Below are 19,763 nucleotides of genomic sequence, written 5' to 3' on the forward strand. Positions count from 1 at the left end.
TCACTGGTGCCCATACCCTTTCCATTTTCCCCAGATTTAGGACTGGGAAGAGCAAAAGTCCAGTTGGGCAAATCAAGCATACACATTGTACATGTAAAACACATTTTTTTGAAGTGTAGCCCGAGCTTGCAAAAGACCAGTGTGTCAGAGGGCAAATTCATTCTGTAAGTTTTATTTGAACCCCTAGTCAGTGCCAAGCACCGTACTGGTTGGAGAAATGTAAAATAAAAGCACAGCATCCAATCTCAGGCTGCCATTTTTCAGTCCAGTATGTGAAGTAAGCATGTAAACAGAGGGTTATAGTTGAGAACCATACATTCTAAATGAGAGATTTACTGACTGGTTAACTACGGGACAGTTAGGAGAGCCAACCAACTGGAAGAGTGGTGGAGAGATGCGTGTGGTAGGGAGACTTCTGGATTGAGGTGACCACCGACTTAAGTCCTAAAGAAACAATCTCCAAAGTCCACATTATAGTAACATACAGTTCTTCTTATTCAGTGTCTTTGCTTCCCTGGGCTTTCATTCTTTATTTCTCCAAATCTTTCTTTGATTTTTCTCTTGGCCATAATTTAACTATTTAAAAAAAAAATCCTTAAATCTAAAGATTTTCTCTTCTACCTTTTCCCTTAAGATTTGATTTGCCTAAAAATGAGCACACCCTTTGTTGTTGAAGGATATGAGCCCTAAGAAAATACCTTTATCTTTGAAAATCAGCTTTAAAGTCTTGAAATGTTACAGAAACACCCCACTAGGCCCGATAAGACCTTGAAAAACCAGGGCTGTGGAGACCATTGTTTTGAATGTCACCAGGTAGAGAAATATTTGGGTAAATTTTTGATTGGTAGAGCCAGTGAATGAGAGAGATGACAGCTCCCTTCATGTGCTAGTAGTATTCTGTAGTTTGCAATTGCCTGACTGGGCCTGATGCCCAATTATTAGGGTTTATTGGTTCAGAATGAGGGGAATTATGTAGTTAGGCTGCCTGGCTGTGAATCTTCATGCTACTCCTTACTAGCTGTGCAACTTTGTCAAGTTAGTTAAATTTTCTGAGCTTCAGTTTTCTCACCTACAAGATGAGGAAAGTAGTACTGGTCTCATATGGCTGTTGCAAGGAAGAAATGAGATAACTCATTGAGTGCACTTTGAATAGTGCCTGGAGTGAACCAAGTGTTCTGGAAGGGGTGCTGCTGTTCTGTGGTGTCCCGTGGAGTTCCATGGTGTTTTGTGGTGTTCCATGGTGTCCTGTGGTGTTCCATGTTGTCCTGTGGTGTCCCATGATATTCTGTGGGGTCCCATGGTGTTCCATGATGTCCTGTGGTGTTCCGTGGTGTCCTGTGGTGTCCCATGGAGTTCTGTGGTGTCCCGTGGTGTTCTGTGGTGTCCTGCGGTATCCCATGTAAGCTATACCTTCACTCTGCAGGGAGGGTCTGGAACTCGCCTGAGTGCTCTGGTTATCTTAACCTAATTCAGCAGCTAGTGGGAGAAAGAGCTAGGTTCAAGTGGGGACAAGCTAAGTTCTTCTGGGTTGGGGAACAGCTGGAATGGTACTAGTCTATTGGGCAATGTAAGGACCAGTATGTCAAAGTGTCCTGATGGAGAAGCCACATGCTTCCCACCTCAGGCTTTCTGGAGAGGACTCATGAATGAAGATGGATGAAGACCCATGGGGTTGAAAGTCTCCTGACCTGGTGAGCCTGCCTAAGAACATGAGGACACACTCTCTGATGGGGGCCCTACTCTGTATTCTTCAAGGCTTTGTTTTGTTTCTAATGTGGATACTGGAAGAATTGTCCATTCTACCTCCCTAAATCTAAGTCAGAACCTCAGAAGAGATTCAGTTACATCTCGAGAAGCAGGAAAACAGAACATTCTATGTTCCTGCCAACAGACCCTCCTCCTGCTCACCCACCATCTCATTGTCATTCTGCACTCACACTTGGCTGGGACACAATAAGCCATTGCAACTCCATTCAGAAGTTATTACAGAAAAAAAAAAAAAAAAAAACCCTTCTCTAGAGACATCTGTCTTAAAACCTGCCAAGACAATTCCCATTACAAGTGATAAAATTTAATCATATGTTTTACATGATCATGACTCAATACACACAACTTGGATGAATATCCAGAGAATTATGCTGGCTGAAGGAAAAAGCCAATCCCCATAGGGTGCATACTGTATGTTTCTTGAAATGGCAAATTATAGAAATGGAGGACAGATTGTTAAGGATTAAGGGAGAGGTGAAGGTGGGAGGGATGTGAATGTGACAGTAAAACAGCAACATGAGGATCCACAAGATGATGGAAATGTTTTGTATCTCGGCTGTACTGACATCCATGTTCAGATGGTGATGTTGAATTGGAATTTTGAAAGATGTTGCCATTGGGGAAAACTGGCAAAAAAGGTACAGAGGATTTCTTCCTACTGTGTCTTACAACTACATGTGAATCTGTAAGTATTTAAAAATTAAAAGTTTAATTGAAAAAAACTTATCTCAGTAAATTTACCATTCATTTTAAGATTTCTTTTTGTCTGTTACATTTTTATGGCTTAACTTGGAATTCAAGATTTCCATACTCTTGCCCCAAACTTCCTGTCCAGCTTTGTCTCCCAACCAAGCAGGACCTTCACTGTTCACCACATATGCTTGGGGCTTTTCAACTTGTACTCCTGACTTTTAGGCCAGAACATCTTTCTTGCTTCATCTGCACTTGGTCAGGTCCTACTATGTGTCAGGCTGGGCCAGGTGCTGCCTGCTCCGCAAAAGCTTCTCCAGGGAGAATCCATGTTCCTCTCTCCAAACAACTGCAGATGTTTTACTGTCAGTCTTTATTTGTATACTCTATGTCTTATTTCCAGAATTCTGTGTATATTTCTCATTTCATTTCCTTTATTAGATGTAAACATTGAGAGAGCAGGCTCTTTCATTTTTATATAAAGCAAATAACCTCTGTAAGTCACTAGAATTGTGTTTTCATAGAATAAGATCTCAGTACCCACTATTTCCTTTGCGGTTCGTAGTATTTTGTACACAGTAGACTTCCCATAACTGTTAAATCAATAAATGCAATGAATTTTGTTTTTGTAACTAAATCAAGGCACTTTGTTTTGCAAGTAAGTGGGTGAAACTAATTTGCATTATTTGAAGGCTTATGAAAAACTATCATTTAGAGCTTTTCCTTTTATAGACAAAAGGAATAAATCCAATAAAAATACAGGCAAACAAAATGTAACAATGGGTATTACATAACTTTATTTTTTAGACACAAGGAATAAAACATAATAAATAAAATAAAACAGTGGATGCTACATATTTAATCAGGTATCAGTTAAACCTCTACAGTGCCTCATGGGACCCAGGTAGCAGCACTGAACCAGGAGACAGAATACAGAGGGCATTAGCCAGACTCTGCCAATGGTAATTTAGCAACCTTTCAAGTGGCTCAATTTCTCCGTGCCTCTGTGAAATGAAGTTATTGGGCTAGAAGAACGCCGAGTTCTTTTCTAGCTCTGACATTCTGTGGTTACATGAATTTAGGATGACTGCACATTGAACACAAATGCTAAGCCATGTGCTTTTAAGTCCACTAATCCTTCCCATTGAATTCATATGGGCTGAGTCTCTGAATCAATCACCAGGTAACCAATGTCATCGTGGGCTCTGGTGCTGCATTTGAAACCAGTCTCTTCTGTTGGTCATTTGCTTAGTCCCGCTGTCCCTGACTATTAGCTTAAAGATTAATCATGATGACTGGCAACTCAGGGGTGAAAGGCAGTTGAGTCATTTAATTAGAACTAACCCCATTTTGGGATTAAATATATTCAAATTTCTAGCCTCAGCCCTAAGACAAGTTTTTTGTTCACATGCTCCATCCTGCTCTGGCTTTGATGGTAAATTTTAACCTTTATCTGAAAGAAATGATTATTGTCATTTTTTTTTAATGATGGAAGGGATAGGCAAATCACAACTATGGAGTCCTGAGATTAGCGAGGTCACTGAAAGACTGAGGAAAAGAGCATATAAAAAATACAAAGTCAAGGTCAAGAGACAGTCTTTTGGCTGTCTAAAGACACTTTATTATTTTTGTTGATATTGTTATTAATCCAAAACATTCATCTGTAGATCATAAATATGTTGGACACTTTTTGCATCCTAGGAACAACAAACATTTCATTTAATAGGATAATGCGATTAGATAAGTACCATGATTAATTACTCCTTACAGATAAAGAACTTGGAATTTAGAAAGGTTGGGAATCTTTTCCCAAATCTCAGGGCCAGTGAGTACAGAACAGAGATCTGAAACCAGATTACCGGGCTCCTAGGACTCATGTGATTGTGTAGAACATTATGTTGCTTTCCAAGTATCAATAGCCACCATTATCTGTTGAAAAGATTGCTAAATGAGAAAGGTTTAATAATTGACCTAAGATATTACCACTAGTGAGCAGTGGAACCAGAATTTAGAATCTCTTTGACTCCAAAGGTCAAGATCTTTATACTACAATTGCAATTTGAAAGGAAAGTCATTTAAAATGTTGCTTTGTGGCTAGGGATTTGTAACTAGTTAAAATTCAAGTACCTCCCCAGATGTCACCAGAATGTAGGCAACTTGTTAATAAGGAAAAAAATATTCAAATAAGTAAGCTAGGAAGTAAAATGAAAAAAGGCAATATTGTAGTAATGCAGACAAAGGGAAATCACTAATATCTGCAAGGGAACTCATGGCTTTTCTTCAAAATTGTCCAAGGGAGAAGGTATATTATTTGGCTTATAAATATTCTTGTCAGTTTATCATGGAGGATGGTAATTAAAAATCAAATCTTGAGGTATCTATTCTTTCAAACTATTCAACCTCCTTTTCTCTGATTCTTGTTAACTCAGTAACGTTGAGTTTTGTGTGTCCTCTAGGATTCTCTCCAGGCCAACAACACAACCTGACTGAATATTAGGTGTGCTTACGAGGTATGGTGTCATTACTGAGGAATAGTAAGACAGAAGGAGGCTATGGTAAGTATGCAATACATGGTCTTGAATTCAGTTTTGGATTATTAGGGGGAAATGCCATAAAGGACATTAGAGAAAACTGTATATAGATTGTGTACTAGATACTAGTATTTTGTCAATTTTCAGTTTCCTAAATGAAATAATTATACTGTGGCTTTGTGGAAAAAAAATGTATTGTTTTTAGTAAAAGATACTAAAGTATTTTGGAATAAAGGGACAATGATGTTCATGTGTTATTTTTAGAAGTTTGTCTTAAGAAAAAATGAATCTATTTAGAGAATGAGAATGAAAATGACAATGTGGGAAAATATTTAAAACTAGTGAGTAAAAGATACATGAAAGATTTTTGTGTTGCTGTAACAGCTCCTCCAAAAGTTTGAAATATTTTAGACAACAAGTTAAAAAGATTAGTTGTCAGCCTAATTTGCTTTTTCAAATTTAGTATATTTTTTTAGGCCTGATGAATCTTTGAACAAGTGACCTGACAAAAAGTGAAGAAACCCTAAAATCCTGAAACTCTAGTGAAATCGCTTCAGGCTAATGCCATGTTGGCTTCATGAACATTTCTGTAAAGCTCAGAGGTGTCCATTAAAAAGAAATGAAACACAACAACCATACTTCAAAAAAAAAACTTAACTAAACTAAACTAAATGCCTGTGAAAGTAGTCAGCATATGACACCAAAGTAAATGTGCAAAACACACTGCAATACCTTTGGCATAGAAATCCCATTAGGCAAGAAAGTTGACTTTCTCAGGATTTTGGAATTATCCTAAATGTTTATAGATGATAGTGGATGTGACTATTTTCCTCTGGGATAAAACCACCACTCAGAATCTAAAGACTAGTTTAGAGGCCTAGTCTAGAGCAACCACAAGCCCCCACTGGGAATTTTGTGGCCTTGCCTTCAGAGACAGATGCCATCCCCTCTGCCCTACAGAATGGCAAAGTGGTAACTGAGCTGTTTCTCCCTCATCTGTGTGTTGTCTCAGGACGATACCTTCCAGGCTACCACAGGTCCAGCATGTTACGGGAGGGAGCTTCCATGCCCTCCTGGCAGTCACTGATTTTTGGTGTCCAGGGAATTTAACTATCATCTCCAATTCCCTTTCCTTCTCTCAGTATGAAAAAGGACAGACTCAAATCCATCTCCAGAGAGCATTAAAAAAAAAGGAAAGAAAGAAAGAAAAAGAAAACCCAAGGTAAATCAGCAAATGAAATTCTAATTGGAAATTTATGCTTCGTGTGAAATTGTAACCTGGTTATTTGATATAATCTGCAAAAGCCACCAGATAATAAGAGTTTAGTTGATGGAACGTGTACACTTCTAAAAGTCCGAATAAAATTACATACTCAAAAAATTATATGCATTTCCCAGGGAAAGGTGTCTTTTGGGCCCACTACCCCCTCCCAAATTATGTGAAGAAATGACTAAAATTCCATGAGCTAACTCTATTTTCAGTTGGCCGCAAGAATTTAAGAAAAATATTTCCCGCCATTTCTTGTTGGCTATTTCAAAATAAATCCAGAAACATGTGGCCTAAAAATTGGGGAGAAAAAGACACCAGACATTTGAGAATCCATGTCTGATCCCTGATCTTGCCTCTGCCTGAACTGTTACCTCCAACTTCTATGACTTACTTTGGAATTCCTGGAGATGAAAATACTTCTGCCAGGTGGATATTGAGGACAATGAGATTGTATTTATGACTGCAGAATTGAATTCTTAATGATAAAATTCCTTATCGTATTTCCTGTAGCACATGGGCTAACAAGATACCCTAATTTAACTTCTCAAGGTTTTAAGAATTATTGCCAGTATGGCTTTATAAATCAGAGGGGAAGGAACACAAATAATGTCTAGAGGGTCAAGATGAGCCAATATTAAACAGATATTTTTTGTTTAATCCTGTAATGTTTTATTTATACAAGGAAGATTTGATTTTCAAATATTTAAACTTGCTTCTGGCTTTTGTCTTGTTCTATGTTCATCCCTCTTTGTTCTACATTTTAAAATGTTCTGGTGGGATGCCATTAAATATTAACTTGTCAGCCTACTAATTTATCTATGCATGGTTTTAAACACATCTTTTTATAATATAGACACTGTCTGGCTTTTAGAAAACACAACCCTCCTCTGTATTTGGATTTTTTCTCTTCTCAATGTCCTAACATTTTTCAGTTCTCCCTAAGACTTTGATTCCTCCAGTTTTCAAAATGGGCATTATGTCCCAAATTTGTATAACATAGTCCAGATTGCAAATCCTATAGGCCCATACAAATCTGAGAAACTCTTGCAATTGGATATGAAGTTATTTCAGGTCTAAGAAGCTAATAAATTTCGTTCGTTCATACATTGTTGCACTTGACTATGGTAGCTATCATAATGTCCTAATAACAGTGTCCCTGAAGAATCTGTTAATGTAAAACGATAACCATTTATATGAAACCTGAATCTGAAAAAAATGTTATCCTAAAGAATACTAGGCTTAAATTTTAATCTGCTGAACTAAAAGTTTTAGAATATGTATAGTAATACACAAAAAATATTACACTTGGGCTTAAGTCACTTCCCACATGGGAACAGAACAAGCAGAACTCTTTAAGGGCCTAAATACATAAATATGGTCCAGTTAGTTCTACAGACAACGTTTTCCCAGCTGCTTCTCTTTGACCCCCAGGTCTCTGCTTAGAACACCCAGCACTACCTTATTGCATGTAATAGCATCTTCCAATGTGGATTTCTTAATATTAATTGGTACTAAATGAGGGTGAGGGGAAGGCAAGACCTCTGGTTAAATAAACTTGGGAGAAAAACCTATTAATTCAATAAGACTAAACAGGTTGTAGGACTTTCCAGAACTTAGAATATACCAATGTGCAAGCTGCAACTCCAAGAGGGGAAAATATTATATAGAACTTTTCCAAAATATTTTGCCAGAGGAACATGTCCTGAGGGACTGTGTTGTAGAACTTCTTTCCTATTCACTGCAAATCTGATCATCATTAGGGTTCATATCTAGTCAAGTTTCCTTCATGAGGCCATTCTTAAGTCTGTCAGTTACAGGTCATCACTACCCTTTGGCACATTACTGTACTCCTATGGCTCTCTGAACTCTCATTTCCATTATATGCCCCATCCTTTTTTGGGATGGTGTCTTTGTTCCTCAACATATTAGGGCACTTTGAATAATGGACCCTCCACTATCCACTTATTTTCCTAACATAGTGTCCAGAACTCAGTAACATAGTGTAGGAACTCAGTAAATGCTTGCTGTGGAACTGAAGTCATCTGTCTCAAATGTTTTTTATTGAGTTCAAGAATTCCTCCAGAAAATAAAATGTGTCTCTTTACCCATTTGAGAATGAGTGGATTATACTTTTATTTTTAAATATATCTTTAGGTTCAATTTAATACTGTTTTTGAGTGACAGGCAGAGTAAATCACCATAACCAAAAGTCTACTTAAAAAATTCACACTTAACAAGAATCATGCAAGGTTGTTTTTATTAAGCTTTGTGTTTAGATTATACCTAAGTATTTCAGGCATTACTTTTTTTGACAAGCAGATGTGACATTCTAGGAAACATTTCAACAAACTCCAAGAACTTCAAAACTATGGTAACAGAGCACATCCCCTCTGCAGTTAACAGGTGCTGTAAGTACTCAAGGGGTCATCAAGGTCGTCAAGAAGCTAAATGACAACTGGTCCTCTTCTATAAAATGATTATCCTAGACAAGTAGCTACAAAGAAAAGCACACGACTGTCACAGAGCTAGAGAAATCTACACCCAAATCCATCCTTTTCATGACAGATAGGACTTGGGGGTCACATATCAGAAGGCAAATGATTCTTTTATAATAAGCTACATGTCAAATTTTCTATGTGTAGTATTAATGCTAATATGATTTGCTTATGTTTTTAAAAAAAATCAAGGAAGGAACAATTTGGCATTTAAAACCCACTGTGATACATTAGCTACTGTAGGAGACGCTTAGCCATTGAGGAGTCATCTCTGCACGCTTGTCGTTTATGAGTTCTTCTGAGAAATTTTGATTGTGACCGTCTTGATTTCTGTGTATTCGTGAAGACCGTATTCTCCACTAGAGAGAGGGGGGAAAAGGCACAGAATTCAGCACAGCAGTACAATGTACTGAGGTCAGTGGGTTGGTACAAATTTGTTCCTGCTTATCTGGCTAGAGACAATAGAAAATATTTTCTGTGTACAGAAGGATTTCAAAACAGTAGCTAGCCAACCATAAGATACATAAATCCCTTTGTGGGAAAAATTTTTAAACAATTTCTTACATTTTAAATGATCATGATCATTTTTTACTTTTTTTCTTTACTTGACTATAAAAAGGCTCACAACACACACACAAAAATCAGCCCAACAAGAATTTTATCATTTTTAGTTTAGGTTCAAATAAATAAGATAGATATAACACCAGAGGAAAAGTAATAATACGTCATTACTCAAGTAGCATAGAAAACTAAAATTCAAGTGTAGCTTAGTTTAGTGTATTTACCACATGTGATTGACCCAGAAGGGATGAGGGTGAGAAAATGACCAAGCTTCTGTTTTCATCCTAACATGCCCTAATATATGGCTTGAAACAAAATATTTTCTAGGTGTAGTTTCAATAGTATCTTTTGATTCTTGATTCTTGGCAAAAACAAATCCAAAGCCAACTTCCCCCGCTTCCCCAAAGAAAACAAAACAAAACAAAACCCTGACCTTATTGTTAGAATTTTTTGTAGAGGGGAGGGAGATTAGTTTTTTGTTTGTTTGTTTGGTTTGGTTTTAAGATGAGGAGAGGGTTCATTGGTCTAAATTTGGGGCTTTTTGTAGTTGTTGGATTTTCCTATTCATGTGTCTCTTGTCATTTGCTTATATAACTCTTAAGTCCAACACAAATGATGAGTCAATCAATTAGAACCCTTGTATCTTGTTATTTGTTACCAGGCCTCCTATCAGTTTTGGAAACTGACTGTGATTTACCCTTTGTGAAGAGATAAAAAGATTGGGCTAAATTATTCTCTGTATTGTTTTGATGAAAGGATTAAATTACACGTACATAAAAGTACTCTTAAAATCATAACACTCATGCACATGTGGGCTTACAGAGGAAAAAGATCTTGATCCTTTTCTACCCCTTCCGTTTGGTGATGTTGACAGGTATGTAGAAGACATCTTTTTCTCCTGGGTCACCTAATCCTCTTACACTGATTATTTTCTTGGCCATTAAGCTTCTGAAAGTACCTTCTAAAAGCTTCAGTGAGTATGTTCTTCAGAGTAATTAAAGATTTAGCCTCAGTTGTCTGAAACCCATTAAAGGATAAAATTATAGTAAGTTAGATAAATTAACCTACAATTTTTGCCAATAGGCTTTCCATTGTATTTTGGGTTACATGGACACCTGAAACTCAGGGGAGTACAAAGTGTGGTAACTGTCATACTCAGGCTGGAATAAGTCTTGCTTCTTAGTGTTCCAATGTGTGTCTATGATATAACACAAAACATTTGTTTACATTTCTCTTTAAATCCTGGCCCATGAGTTCGTTATTGGTTCTGTGCTTCTAAAATCTTTTTGTGCCAGTCACCCAGGGCCTGATTCAAATGCTGATTCTGTTTCAGCAGGTCTGGGGCAAGGCCTGAGACTGCATTTCCAAAAAACTTTTAGGCGATAGCCATGCTTCTCATCCATGGTCTGCACTGAGTAATAAGATACTAGTAACACCTTATGTCTGTTTTTCACTCTCTATTCAGAAATGAGCCTGGCACTAATTAAGTAGGCACAGAGGAAATGTTTTCTGAACTGACTTGGCAAATATAATCAAGCAAAAATTGCTCATATTAGCCCACTAATTTATAACACCTTTTCTCCCCATCTCTGAAAGGAATAGGAGGAAAGAAATACCTTGTGAGGTGTTGAGAGCCAGTTGAGTTTGAAGTGGCATATTAACAAAGTCTCAAGTGACCTGTGTTAATCTGAGTAAAAATTAGTGCAACCACACAGAGGGAGCGATTTCTGCCATTTAACTTCCTCCAGTGCCAGCACCATGGTCTGAGACGCCAGTTCTTTGGGCACTCAGGACCACCCCCACATTTCAGTCTGCATACCACTGTTTTTAGCTCTTTGAGGACTCTGTTCCCAACTGATCAATTCTACCTTTCTGTTTTGGAGATAAACTGTAATTGAACTCTTGGGAGTCATTTGAGGTTATGACTTCAGTAATTCTCTTTAAACGTCTTGCAGCAAATAACTTGTTTATTAAATTTGCCAAATTTGGTTTCAGGTAGACATTAACACCAGCATCCTCAGCTGGAATTTTTGGAGTAAAAAATTACAGTACAGCTTTTCCCTCTGTATTTTAAAGGAGGAAATTATCTATATCCATATTCCAGATTTTTAGGAAATTATTGGTGGCTTATTCCTGTTTTCCATCACTTTCTTGCTTGATTTCTTTATGTCTTGAACTTGAAGTTTTACCAAATTGTTTTTAACAAAATTGATATATTTTATCTACTTTAGTTATTTCATCTCTTCTAATTATTTTATCTTCAACATTCCTAGGGAAATGTGTTAAAAGCTGGGCCAGCAATAAAAAACTAACTGTCCTTCAGAATAATCTAACTTTTGTTACAGCTTTTTGTTCAAAGTAATTAGCTCTGCCAAGGGACTCTTCAATAATGGATATTATAAAGAAAAGGAACTGGGGTTGGGTGAAGCCATTTGTTGAGTCCCCACTTTCTGACAGCTACAATGCTATGGAATGAACATATAGTATGTATTTTAACTCTCATAACCACCTTAGGAGGAACATTAACGTCTCCATTTTAAATAGGAGGAAATAGAGGCTCAAAAGTTAGGCAACTTGAACTGCGCTGAATGGCTAGCAAGTGGTGGAGTCAGAATTCGAATGCAGGTTTCTTATTCCCCAATTATATATATATATTTTTACTATGCCATGCACTTTTGATGAAATTAGTATTTTGCCACTTTGCCTTCCCAACAACATTCTAAAGCTATCCATGGCTTTTTACTGTTCCACTAATACAATATAAGCCAATTTTCTTGAATTCAAGGCTTCTTAATTTGTATCCTATTTAACTCTGAAAGCATACTAGTACCCCCGGAAATCCCTGCCAGTCAACCAAATTCACTAACTCCTCAACATGCCACATGAACATTCATTCCTTCAAGTATGCCCTCTTCTCTACTTCCTAACCTCCTACACTTGTTTCATGTCCCAGATTAAGTCCAATCATTTCTGTGAGGTCTTCTCTTTCTGACCACTGCCATTAAGTTTTTATCCACTGAATTCCCACTGAGGTTAGAATCATAGAATCTTAAGCATCAAAAGGAGCTCACAGACCTTGTATTTTCTTCTCCTACTCCTATCCCCACCGCAAATGCTGACCTTGCTTGACAGACGGAAATAGTGAGAGTGAGAGATGCCATGAATGTGATGCTCTGGGGATGCCCAGATTTTCTGTCCTCCAGTACTGCTCTCTGCATTTTAACTGCTTTTCCACCTCTGTGAGGTATGGACTCCCAGTCTGTTACTATTTATTTCGTATTGTGTGTAGGTTATTTTGCTCTATGTTATCTTTAAAAAATTTTTTTTAGTGAATGAAAGACTCTTTAAATTCTATAGTGCTTTACAGTTTTCAAAAGTTCCACACACATGATTTCATACAATTTCATAACTCTTTTTTTAAAATCCCCTACCCCTATATTGCCCTTCCTTCTTCCCCCTGGTAACCACTAGTTTATCCTGTATATCTATGAGTCTGCTGCTTTTTTGTTTTATTCACTAGTTTGTTATATTTTTTAGTGACATAAGTGATACCATACAGTATTTGTCTTTCTCTGTCTTATTTCACTTAGCATAATACCCTCCAAGTCCCTCCAGGTTGTTGCAAATGGCAAAATTTCATTCTTTTTTTATTGCTGAGTAGCATTCTATATATATATATGGATATATATATATCATATCTTCTTTATCCATTACATAGCATTCCTGCCTCCACAATTATATGGAGGATGAAACATGGTATGTTTCTGGGGCTCCTAGGATCTCATATACATAGCACTATTTATTGAACGTATATTGAGAAGCAGGTTGGATCCTTTTAACACTTTAAGCCCTGTTTTCACTGGCTCCCCAAAGATAGCTGTTTTATTGTAATTTTGCTGATTTATTTAAATGGCAAGTACATGGCCATGTAATGCACTCATAACCTTTAGAAACTGAGCCTGATTTTTACTTGCTATTTACATAGCTTCACTATGTTTGAATATGATGTCTTTTTTTATGACTTTAAAAATTTATTGATAACTATAAGAAAAGTTTAAGAAATAAAATGATTAAAATTGCTTGAACAAAATTAAGCAAACATATTGCCACCATTTTCTGTGTAAGTATGTTTGTGTACATTTTTTAATAAGTTAACATATCCTGGTTTGAAAAGCAACTGAAGGCTCATAAATGCATATATATATATATAAAATATATATCTCCTCAATCTAGTCATAACTATAAAACATGTTTTTCTTAGTTGAATTTCCCTTCCAGTTTAGATTTTAGTACCAAAAATAACTCATTCAGGTAATTTAAATTTTTAGAATCTTCATCAAAAATATTTCAACAAATGAGAATCATTTCTCCTACACTGAAAAATTTTTTGAGATAAAGGCACTTAATTTATTTATGTAAGAGGCATATTCAAGTAGCTAAAGTGTTCTTACACTTGCACACTTCTTACAATCACCAATTTGTAGTTTCCACCTTCTTGCTGGAAGCATTTCCCAAATATATTACATTCATGTATACAGGAACAATTCTAAAAGTAGGCAGTTGTTCAGTAACTAATGTAAAGTGCTTAGTATGATCCCCTATGAGTCATAGGAGCTTAGTTAAGTTATACTTCCCTCTGCCATCACCTTTTTGCACTTATGGGATAAATCCAGCATTTAAAAAGCTGTTTGACAGTATGGATGTCCAGAAAAGAACAGAGGCAGGTTTTAATTTCAGTAGTAACTACGAATTAATTTCCTGGGAGTGATAACCATCTTTATCAAGATAACTATTTATCTGAATCAAAAGATATTCTTACAGTTCTCGTCCAGTTGCCAGACATCTTGAATCCACCAAAGGGGCACTGGGCAGATGCCACACCATAGCAATTCACCCTGAAAAGAGAAGTACATTATAGATCATACTTAGCCTATGAAATAACTCCTAAATTGGGAATTTTTGAAATTCAGAGAGCTCTTTAACGACTTCATTTATTTTAATATTACATACTCATTATGAAAAAAAGTAGCACTACAAAATTAGAATGCAGGAGTATAAGTATATGTATATATACTGCCTAGAAATAAATCGGATGGTATAGTTCTGCATGTGGATAGCAATGTTGGTAGTATATTGTGTCCCTGAGAAGTTGTATTGTGAACTATAAGAGGCAGAATAGCCGGTATGCCATTGGAGAAAGGGTGTGGTGTGTGAGAGACTCGAGTTTGTTGGATGGGTGTTCTTTATATTCAATAAGCTTTGTAATTCTCCTGTGGCTTGTTACTTAACAGGCTAGAATCAATTTTCTTTTTCAACTGTAATATGTCTCATATTATTCAATTCACTTTTTTTCATTAATTAATTTACAAAATTGCTTAAACAGAGGCCTTGGCAGGCATTGGGTTTCATTATTAATTTGTTTATCCCTTGACATATTTTAAAAAATGTTTTTAAATGTTCATATAGACAAATATAATTATAAAAATATGGATAATTGGAATGCTTAAAAATTATGGTAAAAGATCAAGACCAGGAGGAAAAGTTAGAATGTAGTTATGCAGGTCATGAACAATTTATTTACCTTTAAATTTCCTGGTGGCCAAAGTGAACAGCAAAATCTAATTATCTACATGATTCTTATTATACATTAGAGAATAAAATATTTTTAAAAGGGAAACAAGGAGTTTTTCTTTTACACATTTCCCCCCTTTCATGCTATTATAATAGGTGAACAACAGTGTGACTTCCAAACAAATTGTATTATGCTCGGAAGAGTTTGGTTGTTAATTTGATTCTTAGATACTATTCAGATGTTTTCTCAGTTACAGCATTTACTGTCTCAATCAGAGAGCCTCTATTTTCATTGGACCACAGAGTTCTTATCCAAGTCTCCCATACTGGAGGACAATTCCTTGAATAAATTTACATTTTAAAAAGATAACATATCTCAAGATAACATAATCTTTGTTTAATAGCTCTTTCAAAATCAGATCCATACCTTGAAATTACGGGTAAAATCCCAGTAACTTTGGAATTTAGTAGTTATTCTGAAAACACTAAGCGGTGACTATGTCTGGGACAATGCCAGAACATTGTTATGTGCTAGGATACACAGCAATAAGAATATAGTCGCCTCTGTTTTAATAGTAGAGAAATTCCTGACTGGGGATTCCTATTCTGGGTGGAATGATGTTATAACAAGCTTCTTAATTAAGCAGGCACATAACATCCTATTCCAACGTCAAAAACCCTACACTGGAAATGAAACTATTTTAAATATAAGTAGAGTAAGAACTAAGAGCTATTCAGTTAGAGAAAAATGTTACTCAGAAATGATCAGTCATGCTAATTGAGTCTCTTCCTATGATCCTATCTTATGATAAAAAAAGGGAAGTGCTATACCCACAAATCCTGGCTCTGCTCCATAGAACCTGGGTGATACTGGAAAAGTTATCTTGCCTCTCTAAGTATATCTTTTCTTGTGTGTAAAATGGAAGTGATAATATTTATTAAGGTCGTTTCAAGGAATAAATAAGATGATGTATAGAATGTGCTTCTTATAGTGCATGGTACATAGTAAGTCTTTAGTAAATGGAGATACTACATATACATGCAATAACAATGCTGAATTCTATTATATAATTCTATTCTAGAAAAATTCTCTGTTAATCATCAGCCATACTGATTATTTAAGAAGAAGTTATTTGATTGTAAGAGTCTCTGAGAGAAAACATCCTACTATAGAAAGAACCAGGCTTTTGAGTAGTGATGCTCAGTCCTGATATTTTTAAAGCTCCCCAGACAACTCAAATGTGCAGCCAGGGTTGAGAATCACTGCTTTAGAGTCTGAAATAAGTCTGAATCTCAACTGTCATTTATCGTGTGATCTTGATCAATTAGGTAACCCTGCTAAGCTTTTTTTTCATTGATAAATTTGCCATACCAATGAATGATTGTAGTAAGATAAAATGAGATAATAATGCTTGTGAAGAATTCAGTGCAGTGCTTAGCATGGAGCATGTGATAAAATATAGACTCTCCCTTTGGTTAAGAAAGAAGATTCTAGAGCTGTCAAGAGGGGCAAGGCATTGCTTGGTTATCTCTTGAGGATAAGTACTTTTCAACGTGTAATGGATTTTTAACTGGAGTCGGTGTGACATTGTCAAGAAGGAAAATAATCTTGGGCTGTTGCCAGGACTGAGGGGACAAAGTGAGGTTTGATGGAACAAAAATTACCATCAAAAGCAGTTCAGAGATGAGGGGCTGGGCAGGAGATGCAACAGTTTGAGAGGCATAGCCTTACCATCTATACCCTTTAAATTAAAGTATAAAAAATCAGAGATACAAACCAGGTCAAAAATGGGACAGACATGTACCTCAAGACTTAGTATGTTCTTCCAAATTAAGACCTTCAGGCATCTCTAGTAATCCCTGAGTAAAAAGCTGATGTAAGAACTAAATGTTTGTATATATAAGGGCACTGAATAAATATTTTCTTATTATCTAATTACCTCGATTAAAACAGACCTTTTATCTCTCCTGTGTATAGTGTAGTGCTGAGTGCCTAGAAATTACTTACTAACATTCATATTGTATTAGTCAAACATCAATAAATATTGTGGGCAAGCAGTTTCAGAACACTGGATGTATCTGTATATAAACTCACTTCTGAAGTTTTTCCAATATAGCAGAGGTTTTAGTTTGTTTGATTTTTAAGACAGCAGCTGCTTTTCCAGAAGGTCATATGATTCCAAACAAAAAATCAAAGTCAGGAAAGGTTCAAAGTAGCCTATTGATATGGTTAACATTGAAAAGTTCATATTAAATGAGTCTGACTTACCACACTGTCCCGGCCTGCAGAGCAGTGGAGACCGTGATGGCTCTATCAAGGTCTTTGGTAAAAATTCCTGCAGATAAGCCATAGAAAGTATTGTTTGCTCTCTTGATCACGTCATCTAAAGATTTAAACTTCATGATTTGCTGCACTGGTCCAAAAATCTATACCACAAAAAATGAATGAAATAAATCCAAGTAATAGGTTACAACTAAATATTTTATATGATATTATAGTTTCTTTTTTCACTCCTATAAACTATTCTAAATTGATTAAGATTTTGCTTCTTATCTCAAACCTATGTGAAAGAATCAAAATTGTAGCTGCTGGCATGGTAGGTTAAGACCCACAATTGTCATGTGTTAAAAATTCTCTTTGGAACAAGATGGGATACAAATATATTGGGCAATAATAATTTTCTAGAATTGGAATTAGGCTTCCAAGAACTTACAATTGTGCATGAAATCATTACTTTCAGAATTTCTTTCCCATTTAGGAACATTTTAAATTCTCTGCCTATTTTTTCCTCATCTTTCAAGTCACTACATAAACAACAAACCAGAGAAAGCAATGCTTCTTCTACTGGATAAGTGAGTAGGCAATGATTGATGATAGTTATGCTTTAAATATCAGTGTAACATCAGTTGCATTATCACTTATTCTACTGGACTTGAATCTTTTCATAATCAGTCAAGTTAGGTGAAACAACATAATTTTTGTTCATATTCTACTCCTCAGCCAAAGCTTAGGAAATTCACATATATCAAGCAGAATGATTTGTTACTGCAAGACCTTAAATCCTCAACCACCCTGTACTAACTAAAGCGTGAGTTCATTGACAATGACTATAATCACAGGACCGGAAACAAAAAATCACAGTTTGCTCTTTCCAGCCTAAACCACTCTTTCACTTTTGCTAGACCCTCTTTTAGCACAGCTCAAACTCAGCTTATTCTGTATTCTGTCCCAAGATGGGAGAAAAACAATTTTCTCTTAAAAATTGAGCTCCTATGTTATGGTTTCCATAAAGCATATATTAAAATTAAATAAGAGGGGGGCTCCTCTGAGTGTTACAGAATTTTCTGGGAAGTGTAAATTAAGGGAGGAGAAAATCAGAGAAGGCAGTCTTCTAGTGTTCATCATTGATCTAAATATTGAGGGAAGTGTGGGGCTGCCATTCAATAGAGGTTGAGTACAAATCCTAAGGCTGTAAACCTAATCATGATACTGTAACCTGGGAACCAGGCATATAGCAGCTACTGTATGAAATATATTACTATCTTACATAATTTTATTTGAACACAGCATATGGCTCCAGGTTTCTTTAAAGTAACAAACAAGCTGTTCTACTATGTATGTGTAGGAACACAATAAATGTTTCCTTGGTTAAAGATTTTTTCCTAATCCTTTTTATCTGTTATTAACCATGGTATGCAAGAGCAACAGCTCTAAGAAGACAAATATTTGTCAAGAAATGCAGAGCTATAATTTAGTTGAGGGCTCAATCAATGTAATAAAACTAAGTATGTTTGATTATCCTTATCCATATGCATTAGCTTTTTTGTTTTTTTTTTTTCTACTTATTTCCTGTTTGCAAATCTGAATCTACACTTTTCTCCTGGTTTGATGACTTTTTTTGTCATGGGTGGGGAGTTGGTTAAAGAAAACAACCCATTCAGACTCTCTATTATATCATTGACTTGAAATACAAGTTTATTGAATGAAAGGATTATGGTTAAGTACATCTGAGTTGTCAGTGCCTTCTTATTGTAGTGTATTATGTAACACCTTCAGAGTCCAAAGCCAATTAATCCATCACTGTCTTTATTTAAATCCCTCGGTGCCTATGAGGTAGATGACATCCAATTCCTAAATGCAAACTAGACTTTCCTTGTTGAATGTCAGATCTCTGTTCTTAATGTTAATTAGTTTGTGCTCACCAAATATTTAGCTGCAATATATTTGTCTAAGAAAATTACGAAGGTCAACAGCTGAAAAATATAGTGCCAAAAGTTCATGGAGGGTGAGGAGTAATGTGAGGAATGAATGCTATTTTCCAACATATGGATGCCTCTACGTGGAAAAAGACCATGAGGCAGATATGGAACCAACAGGTAGAACATAAGAGAAGGGATTCCTAGGGAGCCAGAGGCACAACTTTCTAATGCTTAGTACTGTCCAGACATGGAAATGCCTGATAGTGAGTTACCTGTTGTTGATGTTGTTTAAAGAGATACTGGCTGACCGCTGGTAGGAGCAAACTGACCACTGGTAAGAGCAAACTGATGGATATAATGGGAGTTGGAAAGGTGAGCTTAAGTGATCACTCTAGCTTTATGATGCTTCTGTAATTCTGTGGCAGTAGCAAGTCACTTAAGCTCTTTGGATTTGTTACCTCAGGTATAAATTTGACTTTTGGCCTGCATTATCCATAATGTTCCTTCTAGCACTAATATTCTATCTATTTTTAACAGAATGGTTCCTAACCTAACTGGTTCCAATCCTAAAACAAGATTCTCCAATGTTAGGTTAAGTGGATTGAATGGAGAATGAAGTTAATACGAGCAACAGTAGGTCAAGTAGAATAAGTGGGGGAATGGTGGTCCTGAGAAGTA

At 36.2% G+C, this 19,763-nt stretch overlaps 1 protein-coding gene and 1 long non-coding RNA gene across 2 annotated transcripts in view; one reads left to right on the forward strand and one right to left on the reverse strand.

The window, feature by feature from the left end:
• Window positions 1-7,252, forward strand: part of LOC116663155 — a 31,228-nt gene extending 23,976 nt beyond the window's left edge. The window contains exons 3-4 of the long non-coding RNA XR_004319271.1: window positions 4,914-5,012; window positions 6,131-7,252. This is a non-coding gene — a long non-coding RNA (uncharacterized LOC116663155). The remainder of the gene's footprint in view (window positions 1-4,913; window positions 5,013-6,130) is intronic.
• Window positions 7,253-8,496: 1,244 nt separating this feature from the next.
• The window catches only part of ALDH1A1 (aldehyde dehydrogenase 1 family member A1), a 48,779-nt gene continuing 37,512 nt past the window's right edge, over window positions 8,497-19,763 (reverse strand). Inside the window, 4 exon segments of the mRNA XM_006193852.2 lie at window positions 8,497-9,112; window positions 14,134-14,144; window positions 14,146-14,209; window positions 17,155-17,312. Coding sequence (XP_006193914.1) covers window positions 9,040-9,112; window positions 14,134-14,144; window positions 14,146-14,209; window positions 17,155-17,312 — 306 coding nt within the window. The 3' untranslated portion in view covers window positions 8,497-9,039.

The sequence above is a fragment of the Camelus ferus genome, chromosome 4, assembly GCF_009834535.1.
Source record: "Camelus ferus isolate YT-003-E chromosome 4, BCGSAC_Cfer_1.0, whole genome shotgun sequence".
Taxonomy (NCBI): domain Eukaryota; kingdom Metazoa; phylum Chordata; class Mammalia; order Artiodactyla; family Camelidae; genus Camelus; species Camelus ferus.